The sequence below is a fragment of the Neofelis nebulosa genome, chromosome 8 (assembly GCF_028018385.1).
Source record: "Neofelis nebulosa isolate mNeoNeb1 chromosome 8, mNeoNeb1.pri, whole genome shotgun sequence".
NCBI lineage: Eukaryota > Metazoa > Chordata > Mammalia > Carnivora > Felidae > Neofelis > Neofelis nebulosa.
In genome coordinates, this window is record NC_080789.1 from 22104554 (window position 1) to 22122827 (window position 18274).

At 34.5% G+C, this 18274-nt stretch overlaps 1 protein-coding gene across 14 annotated transcripts in view; it reads left to right on the plus strand.

Moving 5' to 3' along the window:
• Positions 1 to 18274, plus strand: part of ANKS1B (ankyrin repeat and sterile alpha motif domain containing 1B) — a 1084349-nt gene that overhangs the window by 460171 nt on the left and 605904 nt on the right. For all 14 annotated transcript variants that reach the window (XM_058741681.1, XM_058741678.1, XM_058741679.1 and 11 more), the window contains exon 12: positions 15637 to 15817. In XM_058741681.1, coding sequence (XP_058597664.1) covers positions 15637 to 15817 — 181 coding nt within the window. The remainder of the gene's footprint in view (positions 1 to 15636; positions 15818 to 18274) is intronic.

Sequence of the window (18274 nt, forward strand, 5' to 3'; positions counted from 1 at the left end):
TGAGAGATATTTTAGTAAAGTAATGATATAAATTAAGAATTAACTTCACTGAATGACTTCTGATCAGTTAAAAAACAGTACACACTTCACCTTTGTTTGTAAAAACTTCCTCTCTCATACACACAATGATATATGCTTCCTATTTTTGCTGATCAGAACATATCTTCTGTAAATTATTATATAATTACTTCCTACTATTCTTAAACTGAAACTGAAAAGAAAGACACCTAAGAAAGTACCTAAATCAGGAATGAAGCTGAGAATATCACTACAGACTCTGCAGGCATCAAAAGGAATGTTGCAAACCACTCTCCCCACATAAATTTGACAATTTAACTTAAATGAACCAATTCTTCTTAAAACACAAACTACCACAATTCACCTAATATGAAAAAGGTAATATTAATAGTCCCATCACTATTAAGGCAATTTAATTCATAATTTAAAATTTTTCTAAAAAAGAAATCTCTAAGCCTATATGGTTTTCCTGGAGAACTGTAATAAGCATTTAAAGAATAGTAACTCCAATAGTAAATAATATTTTCTTGAAACAGAAGAGTAGGGAATATTTTGTAATTCATTTTCTGAAGCTAGCTAGTATTCCCCTGATACTTGAACCAGCTAGTACAAAACCAACCAACCAAAGAAAAAGCCCAACAACACCAAAAGCAACAACTAGAGAGCAGTATCAACTCATGAATATTGACACAAAATTCCTTAACAAAATATTAGTAAATTGAATTCAGCAATATACAAAAAGAATTACACACCATGACCAAGTGTAATTTATTCCAGGGATACAAGACTGGTTCAATATTTGAAATTTAATAAAGAAAAAAAAAAACCAATCACATCAATTGAAGCAGAAACAGAATTCAACAAGAATCAAGATACATTCATGATTAAAAACAAACAAACAAACAAACTCCTAAAAGAATACAAATAAAGGAGAGCTTCCTGAATTTGATAAAGAACATCTACAAAAAAATCTGCAACTGACATAATAATGGTGAAAATTTGAATGCGTTCCTCCTAAGATTGGAAACAAAGTAAAGATGTCTGATCTCTTCACCACTATTATTCAGCATAGTATGAGAAGTTCTAGATTGTACAATAAGGGGAAAAAAGGAAATAAAAATATACAGATTGGAAAGGAAGAAAAAAACAGTTCCTGTTTGTAGATGACATGATTGTCCATATAGGAGATACTAACAAATCTATAAACAACAACAACAACTTCCTATAACTAATAAGTAAATTCAGCAAGGTCACAACATGCAAAATAAACATTAAAAAAGCAGTTATATTGGGGCGCCTGGGTGGCTGAGTTGGCTGAGCATCCGACTTGGGCTCAGGTCATGGTCTCTTGTGAGTTCGAGCCCTGCGTTGGGCTCTGTGGTGACAGCTCAGAGCCTGGAGCCTGCTTCGGATTCTATGTCTCCCTCTCTCTCTGCTCCTCCCCTGCTCACACTCTCTCTCTCTCTCAAAAATAAATAAAGATTAAAAAAAATTTTTAAAGCAATTGTATTTCCAAGAACTAGCAATGAACATGTAGACAATAAAATTAAAAATACAATACCATTTATAATCACACACAGAAAATTAAAAGAAATACTTAGATCTAAATCTAACATAAAGGACTTGTATGGACTTGTATACTGGAAAGTGCAAAATATTGGTGAGAGAAATAGAAAAAAATGTTAGTGGAAAGATAGTATTCATGAATTAGAAGACTCAGTGTAGTAAAGATGTAAATTATTTCCAAATTGACGCACAAGTTTAATGTAATTCCTGTCAAAATCCAAGCAAGATTTTTTGAAGACATAGTTAAGATTATTCTGGAATATATATGTAAATGTAATGGAACTAGGATAACTAAAACAATTTTGGAAGAGAATAAACTGGGAAGAATTAGTCTACCTAATTTTAAGATTTATAGTTACAATACTGAAGAGTGTATGGTATTATTAGCAGGGGGATAGACACATAGATCAGTGGTACAGAAGAGAGAACCTGGAAATACACTCACAAAAGTATACTCAATTATTGTTTGACAAAGTTGCAAAAGCAATTCAATGGAGGAAAGATAGCCTTTTCAACAAATGGTGCTAGAGTAATTGGGGATACATAAGCCAAAAAATGAAATTTGGCCTGAGTCTCACACCTTTTACAAAAGTTAACTCAAATGGATAACCAACTTAAATGTAAAATGTTAAACTATAAAACTTTTAGAAAAAAAAAACATAGAAGAAAATCTTCAGGATCTAGAGCTAGGCAAAGAGTTCTTATACTTGACACCAGAACCATGATCTATAAAAGTAAAAATTGATAAGTTGTACTTCATCAAAATTAAAAATGTTTGCTCTGTGAAAAACTCTGTTAAGAAATAGAAAGACAAGTACAGAGTGAAGAAAATGTTTGTAAGCCACACCTTGATAAAGAACGAATATCTAGAACATGTAAAGAACATTATAAACAGTATAAAAGCAAATAATCCAATTAAAAAATGGACAAAGCCATGAAGAAACATTTCACTGCAGACGATATACAATGGAAAATAAGCAAATGAAAAGATTTTTGACATTACTAACAATTAGGGAAATACAAATGAAAACCACAATGAAATATCACTACACATCTATGAGAATGGCTAAAATAAAAATTAGTGACTGCAATCAAATGTCAGCCAGGACATGGAAAAGCTCATACGTTGCTGGTGGAAATGTAACATGGTACCGCAAATCTGAAAACAGTTGGCAGTTTCTTAAAATATTAAATGCTTTACTACCATATCACCCAGCATTTGTACTCCCGAGAATTTATCCCAACTAAATTAAAATTTAAGGTCACCAAAAAACCTGCGCACAAATATTTACAGAAGCATTATTCCTAATAGCTGAAAAATGGAAACAATCTAGATGTCCTTCAATAACTGAATGTTTAAGTGAACTGTGGTACATTCATACCGTTGAATACTACCCAGCATAAAAAGGAACAAGCTATTGATACACGTAATAGCTTGGATGAATCCCCAGAGAATTATGCTGAGAAAAGCAATTCCAAAAATTGCATACTGTATGATTCTATTTATCATATATCTACTTATCTTATATAATTTTTGACATGACATAATTATAGAAATAAGAGAACAGATTAGTGGTTGACAGGAGTTAAGGAAGAAGTGGAGACAGGAGACAAGTAGGTGTAACTATTAAAGGGCAATTAGAGGGATCCTTGTGGAATGGAATTATTACGTTTCTTGGCTGTATCAGTGTCAATATCCTGGTTGTGATGTTGTACTGTAGGTTAGTAAGATGATATACCATTAAGAAAACTACAAAAAGAGCACGGGATTTCTCTGTATTATTTTTCACAACTTCACGTGAATCAACAATTATTTCCAAAAAAATTTAATTACAAATGTTAAGTTGTAAAAATAAATAAATAAAATGGCAACATGCACCTTAATTTGTAAAAATTTCTTTCTTTCACCCACACAGTGATAAGAACTTCCTGTTTTGGCTGCTGAGAACATATATTCTATAACCCTTTGTATAATTACTTCCTTCTGCTCTTAAACTAAAACAAATTATTTAATTTTTTTTAAAGAACCTAAATGTAGGAAATAAAACTAGTCTTGTTTTTAATTTTACACACATTTGAATTTTACTTAAGCATCTCTGAAATATTAATGCATAAATATTTTAAATGCCTAATTTAAAAAATACTGTTTTGCAAAATAGTTATAAGTAGTTTATTTCTGGGAGAAGGGTCTACAAGAATTATCTTCATAGTCTGGCAGTCAAAGGCTCTCCTGTTCTTCAATATCTTCCTTGGGTCCAGAGCTATTTAACTCTTTTATCAAATAAAACTAGAATAAAAGCCACAGCCTTTATTATTCTCTCATGGCTATATGTAGTCTTTCCAGTTAATGTTTGAATAACTTGTGTGAAGAAACTAGTTCATATGGAGAAATCTATATTATAGATTTTCCATTTTAAAAGTCTTATACTCATTCCTATATATGCTACTAGGAATATACTGAGAGTTTTATAAATGTGTATCTTTTAATACAAGATGAATTTATATATTAATCCATAGGCAAATATCTCCATGTAAAAATGAAATAAAATGAAGTGGTAAAAGTAGAAAACATAATTTTTTTTAAATTTCTGCCTTTCTTTTAATTAAACACCTAGTGACTGTAAGAGTTTAATATATAGCAGAGTTAGATTCTATTTGTTCCTCTTTTCCACCCATCTGAATTTTCTCCAACACTCTTTATTTTTCATTTTTAAAAATTAATTTAAATTCAAGTTAGTTAACATACAGTGTAATATTGGTTTCAGTGGCAGAACTCAGTGATTCATCACTTACATATAACAACACTCAGAGTTCATCATAAATGCTCTCCTTCATGCCCATCACCCATTTATCCCATCCCCCTACCCAACTCCCCTCCAGCAACCCTCAGTTTGTTCTCTGTATTTAAGAGTCTCTTAATGTTTGCCTCCCTCTCTGTTTTTATCTTATTTTTCCTTCCCTTCCCCCATGTTCATTTGTTGTGTTTCTTAAATTCCACATATAAGTAAAATCATATGATATTTGTCTTTCTCTGCCTGATTTATTTCACTTAGCATAATACACTCTAGTTCTATCCACATTGTAAATAGCAAGATTTCATTCTTTTTGGTGGCTGAGTAGTATTATATTGTGCTTATATACCACATCTTTATCCATTCATTAGTTGATGGACATTTGGGCTCCTTCCATAATTTAGCTATTGTCAATAGTGCTGCTATAAACATTGGGGTGAATGTGCCCCTTCAAATCAGCATTTTAGTATCCTTTGGATAAATACTTAGTAGTGCAATTGCTGGGTCATAGGTGGTTCTATTTTAATTTTTTAAAAAATTTTTTTTTTTCAACGTTTTTTATTTATTTTTTTTGGGACAGAGAGAGACAGAGCATGAACGGGGGAGGGGCAGAGAGAGAGGGAGACACAGAATCGGAAACAGGCTCCAGGCTCCAAGCCATCAGCCCAGAGCCTGACGCGGGGCTCGAACTCACGGACCGCGAGATCATGACCTGGCTGAAGTCGGACGCTTAACCGACTGCGCCACCCAGGCGCCCCTCTATTTTAATTTTTTGAGGAACCTCCATACTGTTTCCCAGAGTGGCTGCACCAGTATGCATTCCCACCAACAGTGCAAAAAGGTTCCCCTTTCTCTGCATCCTCACCAGCATCTATGTTTCCTCAGTTGTTAATTTTAGTCATTCTGACAGTTGTGAGGTAATATCTCATTGTAGTTTTGATTTGTATTTTTCTGATAATGAGTAATGGTGAGAATCTTTTCATGTGTCTATTAGCCATCTGGATGTCTTCTTTGGAAAAGTGTCTATTCATGTCTTCTGCCAATTTCTTAACTGGGTTATTTGTTTTTTGGCTGTTGAGTTTGATAAGTCCTTTGTAGATTTTGGATACTAACCCTTTATCTGACATGTTATTTGCGAATATCTTCTCCCATTCTGTCAGTTGCCTTTTAGTTTTGCTGATTATTTCCTTGGCTGTGCATAAGCTTTTTACTGATGAGTTCCCATTAGTTCATTTTTGCTTTTATTTCCCTTCCCTCCAGAGACATGTGTAATAAGAAGTTGCTGCCTGTTTTATCCTCTAGGATTTTTATGTTTCCTGTCTTACATTTAAGTCTTTCATTAATTTTGAACTTACTTTTGCGTATGGTGTAAGAAAGTGGTCCAGGTTCATTCTTCTGCATGACGCTGTGCTTTTTTCCCAGCACCATTTGATGAAGAGGCTGCCTTTTTTCCATTGCATATTCTTTCTTGCTTTGTCAAACATTAGTTGGCCATATATTTGTGGGTCCATTTCTGGGTTCTCTATTCTATTTCCATTGATCTATGTGTCTGTTTTTGTGCCGGTACCATACTGTCCTGATGATTATAGCTTTGTAATACAACTTGAAGTCCAGAATTGTGATGCCTCCAGCTTTGGTTTTCTTTTTAAATGTTACTTTGGCTATTCTGGGTCTTTTGTGGTCGCATACAAATTTTAGGATTGTTTGTTCTAGCTCTGTGAAGAATGCTGGTGTTATTTTGATAGGGATTGCATTGAATGTGTAGATTCCTTTGGGCAGTATAGACATTTTAACTTTGTTCTTCCAACCCATAAACATGGACTGTTTTTCCACTTCTTTGTGTCTTCTTCAATTTCCTTCATAAGTCTTCTATAGTTTTCAGCGTACAGATCTTTTACCTCTTTGGTTAGGTTTTTTCCTACGTATCTTATGGGTTTTGGTGCAGTTGTAAATGGGATCAATTCCTTGATTTCTCTTTCTGCTGCTTCATTATTGGTGTATAGAAATGCAACTGATTTCTGTATGTTGATTTTTATATCTCATGACTTTGCCAAATTCATGTATCAGTTCTAGCAGTTTTTTGGTGGTCTTTCAGGTTTTCTATGTAGAGTATCACGTCATCTGCTAAGAGTGAAAGTTTGACTTCTTCTTTGCCAATTTGTATGACTTTTATTTCTTTTTGTTGTCTGATTGCTGCGTGTAGGACTTCCAGTACTATGTTGAACAACAGTGGGGAGAGTGGACTTTGTTGTCATGTTCCTGACCTTAGGGTAAAAGCTCTCAGTTTTTCCTCATTGAGGATGATATTAGCTGTGGTGGGCCTTTCATAGATGGCTTTTATGATCTTGAGGTATGTTCCTTCTATCCCTACTTTCTTGAGGGTTTTTATCAAGAAATATGTTGTATTTTGTCAAATGCTTTTTTTGCATCTATTGAAAGGATCATATGGTTCTTATCCTTTGTTTTATTAATGTGGTGTGTCACAATCATTTACTGGCAAATATTGAACTAGCCCTGCAGCCCAGGAATAAATCCCACTTGATCATGGTGAGTAATTCTTTTAATGTACTGTTGAATTTGATTTTTTTAGTAACTTGTTGAGAATTTTTGCATCCAGGTGCATCATGGATATTGGCCTGTAATTTTCCTTTTTAGTAGGGTCTTTGTCTGGTTTTGGAATCAAGATGATACTGGCTTCATAGAATGAGTTTGGAAGCTTTCCTTCTGTTTCTATGTTTTGAACAGTTTGAGAAGAATAGGTATTAACTCTTCTTTAAATGTCTGATAGAATTCCCTGGGAAGCCATCTGGCCCCAGACTCTTATTTGTTGGGAGATTTTGATAACTGATTCAATTTCTTTGCTGGTATGGGCCTATTCAAATTTTCTGTTTCTTCTTGTTTGAGTTTTGGTAGTGTGTGGGTGTCTAAGAATTTGTCCATTTCTTCCAAATTGTCCAGTATGTTGGCATATAATTTTTCATAGTACTTTCTTATAATTGTTTGTATTTCTGTAGTGTTGGTTGTGATCTCTCCTCTTTAATTCATGATTTTATCTATTTGGGTCCTCTGTCTTTTCTTTTTTATGAATCTGGCTAGGGATTTAGTTTCATTGGTCTGTTCTGCCGGTTTTTTGTTTGTTTCTATATCATTTGTTTCTACTCTAATCTTTATTATTTCCCTTTTCTGCTGGCTTTGGGCTTTATTTGCTGCTTCTTTTCTAGCTCCTTTAGGTGTAAGTTTAGGTTGTATATTTGGTACCTTTCTTCAACACTGTTTAAAACAATGACTGTTAAAAAAAATGCTTCCAATAGACAGAGTAGAAAAATGCTCATTGATGTAAAGATGAGATACTCGAGAGCTATTTGGTTCTTGGCTTTACTTGTAACTTTATGCTTACTCTTTTTTGCTTTATATGTAGTATGATGTCCTAGGGGAAATGCAATCAATCTGAAATCTCATAGACCATGTTTTAATTTCAGCTCTCCTACTTTTTAAGTGTGAGACGATCTCTAAATCTCAAATACGTTGTAAAACAGAAAGAGTAATAACTACTTCTAATACCAACATTCTAGGCTTAAATGTGATAACAAATCTCAAGTTCCTAGAAGAACGTATATTCCTCTTAAGCACCTGGTATTTACTCACACCCACTTTATCTCCTTTGTAGTGTCATACTTTTTTTTTCTATGTTTGGCCATAACTGTACAGCAGAGTGGTATTTTGCGTACCTAAAGATAGGAAGCTCTACATTTTTAGAATAAGTCTTAATCATATTAATTATTGTATCCATGATAAAAACATTTACCTCATTAAAAATTTTTACTCCTTTAATTGAAAAGAAAAAAATAAAACTTGTTTTCAACTTGCATGACATCTGTAATAAAAAGTTTGATAATTTATACCCCTATTGAGTTATCTGTACTCCCTCAGATCCTTTCTTTTTGCTGTTTTAAAAGTGATCAACACAGAGAAGTATGAGAATTTTAACTCAGGAAGGTGAACTGATCTCAACTTTTTACATCTTCTCTTTCTGTACATGCAACTAAAATAGTAAAATAGATATAAAAATAAGAATAAAGCCATAGCAGTAATGAAGAACCGTGAGTGGTACTATCAGAAGCATTTAGAACTTCTGAAAGATAAAGACAGATGGCATTGGATTTAGACAGAGATAAATCACAGCAACTGAAAAACCTCAGCATCTTATACATGGAACAATTGACTTTGTTGTTTTCCTACCAGATGTTAATACATATTTCAGTAAGGGGAAGAGTCCACTGAAGCTCCACCCTTGGGAACTGGAACAGGAGAGAGAAATGGGGTAGTGTCCTAGGTAATCAAAATGGTTGATGAAGAACACCAGACACTTGACGAAAATGAACAATTAAATGACCTTTGGGAAAACAATTAATGACTGAAAAAGTTGAAAATCAATATCCTTAGAAGATTTGAGAGGTTATGAACTCATAAAGAAGAGGTTACTTTTAAAATTGAATACTTAGGGGCGCCTGGGTGGCGCAGTCGGTTAAGCGTCCGACTTCAGCCAGGTCACGATCTCGCGGTCCGTGAGTTCGAGCCCCGCGTCAGGCTCTGGGCTGATGGCTCGGAGCCTGGAGCCTGTTTCCGATTCTGTGTCTCCCTCTCTCTCTGCCCCTCCCCCGTTCATGCTCTGTCTCTCTCTGTCCCAAAAATAAAAAAAATTAAAAAAATAAAAAAAAAAATAATAAAATAAAATTGAATACTTGGAAAAAAACATTTATTGAAAATTAAACAGGATTGTTACACCTAAAGACATAGTAAAATGACTAAAAGTTTTGTGCCTTGTCTCATTTGTTCACTGACATATCCCCAGAGCCTAGAACAGTGTCTAACACATAGCTGATGGTCAGTAGTATTTTTTGAACAGATTAACGAAAGTGCTTTAGAATACCAAATTGTAAAATACTCCCAGAATATAAAACAAAGGGGATCAAAGAGATCCAATATCCATTAACTAAGAGTTCTAGAAGTAGGAGGAGGAGCCAAAATAGTAATTATGAGAATGTGGTATTAGCATAGGAATAGACAGGTAGATCAACGGGAACATAGTTCAATCCAAAAATGTAAGCCCAGTTTATATTTGGAAATTTAGTATATTATAAAGGTGACATTTCAAATCAGTGAGGAAATGATGCTGTTAAGCAGTAGGTTATCATTTGGGGAAAATGCTTAGAATTAAATTTTTCATTATATACACAAAATATTTCAGACTGATTAAAGTACTGAAAGAAAATACTACTGATCTAGCTTCCCATTTTTATCACCCATCTCATCCTCATTTTAAAAAGTATCTAAGAAGGCATCTAAATTTATTACCACTGACTTGACAGGACTTTGCTTCATATTGATATCATTTATCAATGGGCTAGTGTCTGGAAAGTCTGTCATTTCCACATATTTCTACTGATGTCACTTGCTAATTTACTGACATTCAGCTGTCTTTGGGAACTCATTTTGAATGCTCCTTTTGCTTGGATGATTTAATATAACCACTGACTTTTGCTAGTAGTACTTTTTCTTTGTACTGACATCAGAGTATCCCTCTAGTCCTATTTGACATTTTATTAGGAGGTTGATGAGGTTCCTTTATAATTAAGTGCGTTCAAATGATTTAAAATCCACTTAGATCTAAGCAAGTGGATTTTTAAAACATATAGTAGTTAACAATAGAAGAGGAAACATAAAAGTGGGTATTTGAAACTTAGATTCCAATCTAGAGGATATTTGGAAGTAAATGTACACATTACCTAAATCTCATCCTAGTCAGGAATTATGTGTTCTCATTTAATTCATATGTGAATCACATCTAACTGGGTTGCAGAAATGCCATGAAATTTTTAAAGTTATATCAGAATATGTTATATTCCATTTATATCTTTATAGAACATACAGATATTCTTATGATAATAGTTTCTGATTAAGAGAATCCATAATAAGTGTAGGAAATTCATGCCATCCTGTACATTATATCAGTAAATTTACACATTTTCTTTTAGGGACTAAGATGGCACTGGCTTCATGGATGTGGGACCCCACATGAAGAAGGGTCCCATGCTTAGAGTTTAATGCTTTTGGGTTGCTGTCTAAAATTCTTACTGATTTTTATCTCTGAATTTGTGTTTTGTAAGTGAAGTCTGTGGGAAAATGGAGCCTGGGCTCATCTGTGTTCCCACCTCCCACCATCATCCCACTGTACTAGGTGGGATTTTTAGCCACCTGCTCCCCCAATCCTGGTGTTCCTGGCCAAGCTAGTAATTGCTGATACAGCAGTGAGACCTTGAGCGCGAGGAGGATGGAGGTTGGGTGCATGCACTGATGTGCAGGGCAGAACACCTGTGTGCCTATGAGGATGTGCTTTCACCCTGTGAATGTCCCCACGCCCAAGGGAATAAGATATTAAGTAGCAAATAAGACCATGGAAGACAGGAAAATGTTGTTTTTCCCTGCTTTGTAGAACAAAGGGCATCGCTCATGTTGCCACTGTTTCCAGCAACTCTATGGAGCTGGCTGTGACTATTTCAGTCATTTATGGAGCTGTTCCATTTCACCTCCTCAGAGACATACCCTAATCAGTCTATAGAAGGGGTCACTAACTTTTTCTGTTAAAGAGTATAAAATTGTTCAGGCTTTGTGGGTCATAAATCTCTGTTGTAACTACTCAACTTGCTATGATAGTGTGAAAACAGCCATAGCGCACATGTAAATGAATGGGTGTGCCATTCATATGTTCCAGTAAAACTTTATTTATAGACCCTGAAATTTGAGCTTCATATAATTTTCACCTGTCACTAATGTTATTTTTGTTGTTTTTTTCAACCATTAAAAACATATAAAAGCCATCCTTAGCTCACAGGCTTTACAAAAATAGAAGCCTGGATTTGGCCCATGATCTGTACTTTGCTGGCTCTGGTTAAGTAAATATGTGTGGGAGCAAGTCCTTTGGAAAGTAGAGATACAAGTGTTGGACCACATGGGGGTCGATGTTTTAGAGGAATAGCCATAGGGAACACAAGTGAAACTCATTTTACATATTGAAACTTGGCAAATTTTATTTGTAATTTCAGTGAATTTGTGAAAACACTTTTCTTTTGTACTGTATGGCTTAGCAAGATTCCATCAGAATAGAAAAATGGAATGTCTTAAAATCTAAGTTTGAGTGAATATTCTAGTCTCATCCTCTTTAATCTCCATTTTTAATAGTGCTACCATCTCTTTACTCTTTTTTCCCATTGTTGTTATTTCATTTTCCACATAGATTGTCTTTTTAATCCCACCTCTGTCTTTTGTGCTTTGAGGCACCATCCAATTGTCTCTAGATTTGAACACATGAAACCTCCTTCTAATCTAAGCCCTCCTGCTAACTACTTATGTAATCTTGCATAAATTATTTAACCTCTCTGAGCCACTGCATTGTACTAGTTAGGGTAAGTAATGCTAGCCACCACAACAGACAAACCCAGAATCTCAACAGTTTAACCTAAAGGAAATTTATTTCAACTTCTCTTAAAACCCAGTGGGAGGTGAATGACCCTCCTTCATCTTATAGCTACATCTTCTGGAGAGTAAAAGAGAGATAGAGATTAATAGTCATTTGGCCAGAATTAGTTACATGCCCCCAACCTAAATGCACATAGGCTAGGAAACAAATGGGAAGCTATACTTACGGTTTTGTTGACCACTAAAATGATGTGCAAAATGATCCTTTAGAACAGGGGTTTGCCAATGAATGTTTTCTCTAAAGGACAAGATGGTAAATATTTTAAGTGTTGTGAATACTCTGGCCTCTGTCACAACTTCTCAACACTGCCATTGTAGCATGAGAACAGCCATAGACAATAAATTAATGAATGGACATAGCCGTGTCCCAATAAAACTTTATTTTCAGAAACAAGAGGCAGGTCAGATTGGGGCCATAGGCCAGAGTTTTATAATCCCATTCTTAAAGCATGACTAACATATAATGATTCTCATTTTTCATCATCTCAGATACTCAGAGAGCTTTGGGTAATAACTCCCCCAATGACTTTTCCTTAAGCTGGCTAATAATAACCAATAGACAGCTCTGAAGAAGCAAATAATAATGCAGTTAGATGATCACGGATCCATGGTTCCTTCCCTTTGGAATTTCCATTCACCTGCCTCCCTCCCTCCATTTATTTTATTTGAAGCCATGTTACAGTGAAATTATAGCATTCTGCTCAAAGAAAGAAAGGGAAATTTCATGTAGATTTGCATAACCACGTATTAAGCAGTCTATACTGAATCCCAATAGTATATCTTACATCTTGTGTACTTCTGGCTTAGTATATTTCTGTTTCTCACACACACACAGACACACACACAAACTTATCTTCCAGCATTTACCCAAGCAGAAATCTGTGAGTCGCCCTAGACTTCTTCCTTAAAATCAACCTTCACATCCAATCAGATGCCAAGACCTAAAGAGCTAACCTCATTAGCATCTCCTAAAAACATCTGCTATCTCCAACACTGTTGTCACTGCTTTACCTCAGGACCTCACTTTGTCTTGGCTGGAACTCTTTAATGTCTTCCTAATTAGTCTCTCTTCCTCTAATCCAGCCCTGACCAATCCATTTTCTAAACTGCTAAAATGAGTTTATTAAGATGCACGCCCAACCATGAAATCAAATCCTCTTGCTTAGAAATCATTCAGTGTTTCCCTAAAATATTCAAGCTAAAGTCAAATTCCTTAACATGGCATTAGAACCCTTTATCATTTGGACCCTGCAACCTGTAATATCTCATGGCTTGTACCTACCACTACCTCACATACTCTGCACTGTAGCCATTATGAACTTTATGCAGTCTGTATTTTTCTTCTCCCCATCCTCTTTTGTCTGCCTACCATCTCTGCTTCATTGAGATTCAACTCAGCCATCAATCACCTGTTTGTGGAAGCCTTTCCTGATCCCCTTTCTAAAGTAGAGACTCACCATTTATATTCTGTGCTTCCACTTACATTAGTCCTTATCACTGTATAGTACTGCACTAATGGATAATCCTTGGGTTGTTTCTTCCCTCATGCACCACCCTTCTCCCACTTCAACTCTATAATCACCTGGAGAACAAGGACAATGTCTCATTAGTCTTATTCTTATCACACTGCTTGCCAAGGTATCTACAGTTTAGTAATACTAAACAAATATTTTTGGAAGGAATTAATGCAACAACAAAAAATAACCTGTTTGCTTTTGTGATTGCATAACAAATTCTGATTTTAATATAATTAGAGCTTTGTGTAGTCAAGTTAAGAAACATGTATTTAAGAAACAGAAGTAAAGGGGTGCCTGGATGGCTCACTAGGTTAAACGTCCAACTCTTAGTTTTGGCTCAGGTCATGATCTCATGGTTTGTGAGTTTGAGCCCTGTATCAGGCTCTGTGCTGACAGTGCAGAGCCTGCTTTGGATTCTCTCTCTCCCTCTTTCTCTGCCCCTCCCCTGCTCGCTTGTGCTCTCTCTCTCTCTTTCTCTCTCACTCTCAAAATAAATAAATAAACTTTAAAAAAAGAAACAGCGCTAAAGGAGCCATATGTATCAGTTGACTTGATCTTTATAAAGTTTATGAGAAGGAACATCATACAAATTTGGCCCATTGCTTATATATGAAGTGAAACAAAATCAGAACACAACACGATAAAACAAAACCAAGATGATGACCGTACCTGAGTTTCCATTGGAGCTAGTGTCATATTTCATGCCTTTTAATTGCTGTTATATAGTCTAGTAGAAAGAACATGAATGTGAAATTGAGATTCAGTAGCCCTAAGGACAGAAATTTTGTGAAAAACCAAGCCTGACATTGTACCTCAATCTTTCATAATTCAAAAACAACTGAATCCTATGGGAGTACTAATTTGAATTCTACTACTGAATTGATGTGTCATAATAATAAATGACTTGCTTGTATAACAGTGCCTCTAAAACTCTTTCATAAAAGTATTGCAATGGTGAGATAATAAAGCATATTGTGATCATTTGTACCCCTTATATTAAAAAAACTGTAAAATAGAGACCTTTTCATTATCATTGTTTATTTTAAATTGTAGACTAAATTAAATGTTAAAAAAAACATGATGAGCTGGAAGAGACAGGGTAACTTGAATATTTTGCAGGAAAATAATCTATGGAGTACATTGGTTAAATAAACCAGTATTTGATGGCAGTGATCAAAATAAACCAAAAGTTTATTGTACTTTGTGGAGAGTAAAGTACAGTAAAATTTATTGTAAAGAGATTGAAGTTAATCTCTTGTTAATTATTATAGGATATTTTTAATATTTAAGTAATATTAATGAGAAAAAAAAGTAAGAAAACTTGGATTGAATCTTGGGAAATGCACACGATTCTGAGCGCCAAAAAGACTGCCAAGGATAATGTTAGAAGCTCTGCTAGTCAGGAAGAAAAGTGTATGTAATTAAAACTATGGGAAAAAAAAAACAGAAAACTGCTATAGGGAGCAATTCGTTACTGACAAAGGATGCAAATTATATCTGCTATTACTCCATGATTTTAACTTTTATGTTTAAATTGACTTTTCTATTTGGGGATTAATTAAAATCCTTAAAAAGGGAAATCAAAGTTCACTACAAATACCAAGTAGATTCTTAAGTCCTGGGAAATGTTCTATATAACTTAATTCTGATGATCAAATTCCAGCATATGGTACTTGGGGAAAATATCTAATGCTATCAATTCCTTGGACTATATAAAGAAGAAGAAAAAGAAGAAGAAGAAGAAGAACAACAACAACAACAACAACAACAACAAAACAGAACTGCCTTAATTATGCTTCAACGTTTTAAGAGCTCTTTTATTATTAGACTCTATATCCTCAGGGTCTGGAAAATACCATATGTTTAATAAATGTTAGTTAAATGAAAGGTGTCTTTAAAATTTCAACTTTCTGAATTGATTATTAAGAAAAAAATTGGGTACTATATCTGTACAGTCTTCTGGGGAATTCTAACAAAAAGTCTAAGTTATTTTATCAGCTATGCCAAAATATGTTTTCAGTAAACAATTTTTTTATTGTTTAATTAATCAAGGGATTATTTAGTGTCTCTCTGTAAAGTACAATTATATTTTGAGTATAAAAACCAGATAGTTTGATAAAATCATCAGTTAGATTAAATCAATGGGGAGATTAGGCTGAAGATGAACATGATCATATTAATACTCTCATCATGCCCATTTATTTTAGCCTAAACAACGAACATCTATTGTGTCTTCTCTGGATTTTCATCGAATGAATCACAACCAAGAATATTTTGAAATCAACACATCTGCAGGGTGTGCAAGCTTTACTTCCAGCCCTCCTGTTAGTCCGCCCACCTCTTCTGTGGGAACCACAGAAGTCAAGAACAACGGAACTAGCCATACAGGTAAAGCAGTTCACTTTATGCAGCTATATTTTTGAACTTTTAAAACTAAAGCCTTAATGAGTTCAAGGAATTAAGAGGAATCTTCCTACAAATTGCACTGTGCTTTTTGTTCACCCACATGTATAACAATGTAGGGCATTACAATTTTTGTCAGAGTGTGAATATAATATTCTTGTTGAATACATTAATGGTCTTTCAGGTATTACATATTAAAGGATGATAATTTAATGCTATTATGGCAGTAAAAGAACCAGAGACCTGGAAATGCTTTTCTTCCACTGCGTTTACCCCTCTCCATACAGTGGTATCAACTCAATATAGGATTTTATTAATAGCTGATTTGAGGCCACAGAACCTGCATCAACCTGGTAAGACTGAGTTGGAAGGTTTGGCCTAAGTGGGCTTTCAATCTACTCGAACCAAAGTGAACTTGGAGAGGAGAAGTGTGAGGAAATAAGGCTGGGGGTAAGGAGAAGATTAAGGAAAGTAACCACACCCACTGTTAACACATACCTGGTTCCACCCAATCGGATTTGCAATGTTTCCTTTCTCTGGGGGCAAGAAGCTAATAATTTTAAGTCCTAATGACAGAAATATGAGAAGTGGAACCTAAAGAATTTCCTCCCTTTATATTAAAGTAAGTGAACTATTCTACTACTTTCCCTCAAAGAGATATGATTTTTAAATCCACTAGATATGATTAATATGGATTTTAGAATCATAAGGTATCATATGGGTATTGCGTATAACCTTTGTTCAAAATGAGTATTGTGTATGTGTATAAATGTATGCACTCTACCTAAGTCCTTTACTCTGACTGTACTTTTAAGAGCACTGATACAAAACAGTCCAAAAATATCCAGAAAATTATTTTCCCCTAGGAAAACTAAGATTTAAAAAATAATGATTAATGAAAGTGGTGACATTGATATTTTATGGAAGCTGTTATCTAATCTTTTCATGGCAACCAGAGTGATATTTATAAAAGGTAAATCAAAGTGTGTTATCATCATTAAGCTCAGTGGCTTCTCACTGAACTTTGAATAAAATTCAACTTCTCACCATGGCCAGTGAAGTTCAATATAACCTAGCTCTGACCAGCTCTTTAACCTAAGCTCTAGCAAACTCATCTCGGACCACACTGGCCTTCTTTTCTAGGCATTCTAGTTGTGGGGCTTTTGTACATTGGTTCCTGCTGCCTGGAATCTCTGTCTTCAAATTTTCATGTGTCTGAGTGTCATTTGAGTTTTGGCTCAAATACACTTTCTCATAGAGGCCTGCCCGGATCACCTTATTTCGAGTAAGGCCCTCAATGTGATGACAATTATAATAGCAAAGATGCAAAAAGAACAATCATAGTAATAACAATAACCAATAAGTTTCAAGCAAATACTTTAACGTTATGTATCACAGACTATTTTAGGCATGTTATGTATATTAACTCATTTAAATCTCATAACTGATATGTGAATTAGGTATTATTATGATAGACAAGGAAACACAGATAGAGGATAAATAGCTAACTAGCCCATAATGGCAGACCTGGGATTCAAACTTGGTGGTAGTGTCCGTGTTCTTAACCACTTTTCAACATTGTTTTTGTCACTTCGGTCAAATTTTCCTCCTTCCTTTTTCCAGATTCTTATTTATTACATAAAATTACATTCTTCATTTGTTTATTTCTTTATTATCTTCTCTCCTCTTTCTAGAATTGTAAGCTAAAATGAATGGATCCCTGATACATTGTGGGCACTGAAGTCAGGATACCTAAGTTTGTTTACTAACCATGAACTGAATATCATACCTAGCTATAAGACTTAACCTCTTTATGCTATTGTGTTCTTAGGTGTAGAATTAAACTACCAATTAATTAATTATATTAACTTACTCTATAGCCTGGTAATGCACATAAGGTAATTAGCACTGTGTCTGGCACATAGTTAATGCTCAATACATGTTAGTAGTAGTCATTATGATATTAATGAAGACTAGCATTAATTCCTTGAATGTGAACATTTATTGTATGTCTGCCATGCACCAGATTCAACTTTATAGGAGAGGAAGGGTGGGATATGATTTGTGAATAAAAATGGTATGTGGATCCCAGAAAGTGTCTGTATATATATTTATCACTCAATTAACACTGATTTGAATGACTATTACCAGATTTAAAATTCTAAAATGGGAGACATGACAAGTACTCTGATTCTTGCTTTAGGAAAATCTCAGCTTCATTTCAGTTAGTACACCAAGTGTTTCTTTGGATGATTAATTTTTGAGTTTTTTCGACAGTCCTTTGAGGTAGATAGAAAATTTATTTATTTATTTATTTATTTATTTATTTATTTAAAAATTAAGACTAAAAGAAATGATAGGTCTATTCACAAACCTCTGAGCACCAGAGTGAGAAGATAAAAACACACATATTTTACTGCTTCCAGGACTCCACTGGTACCA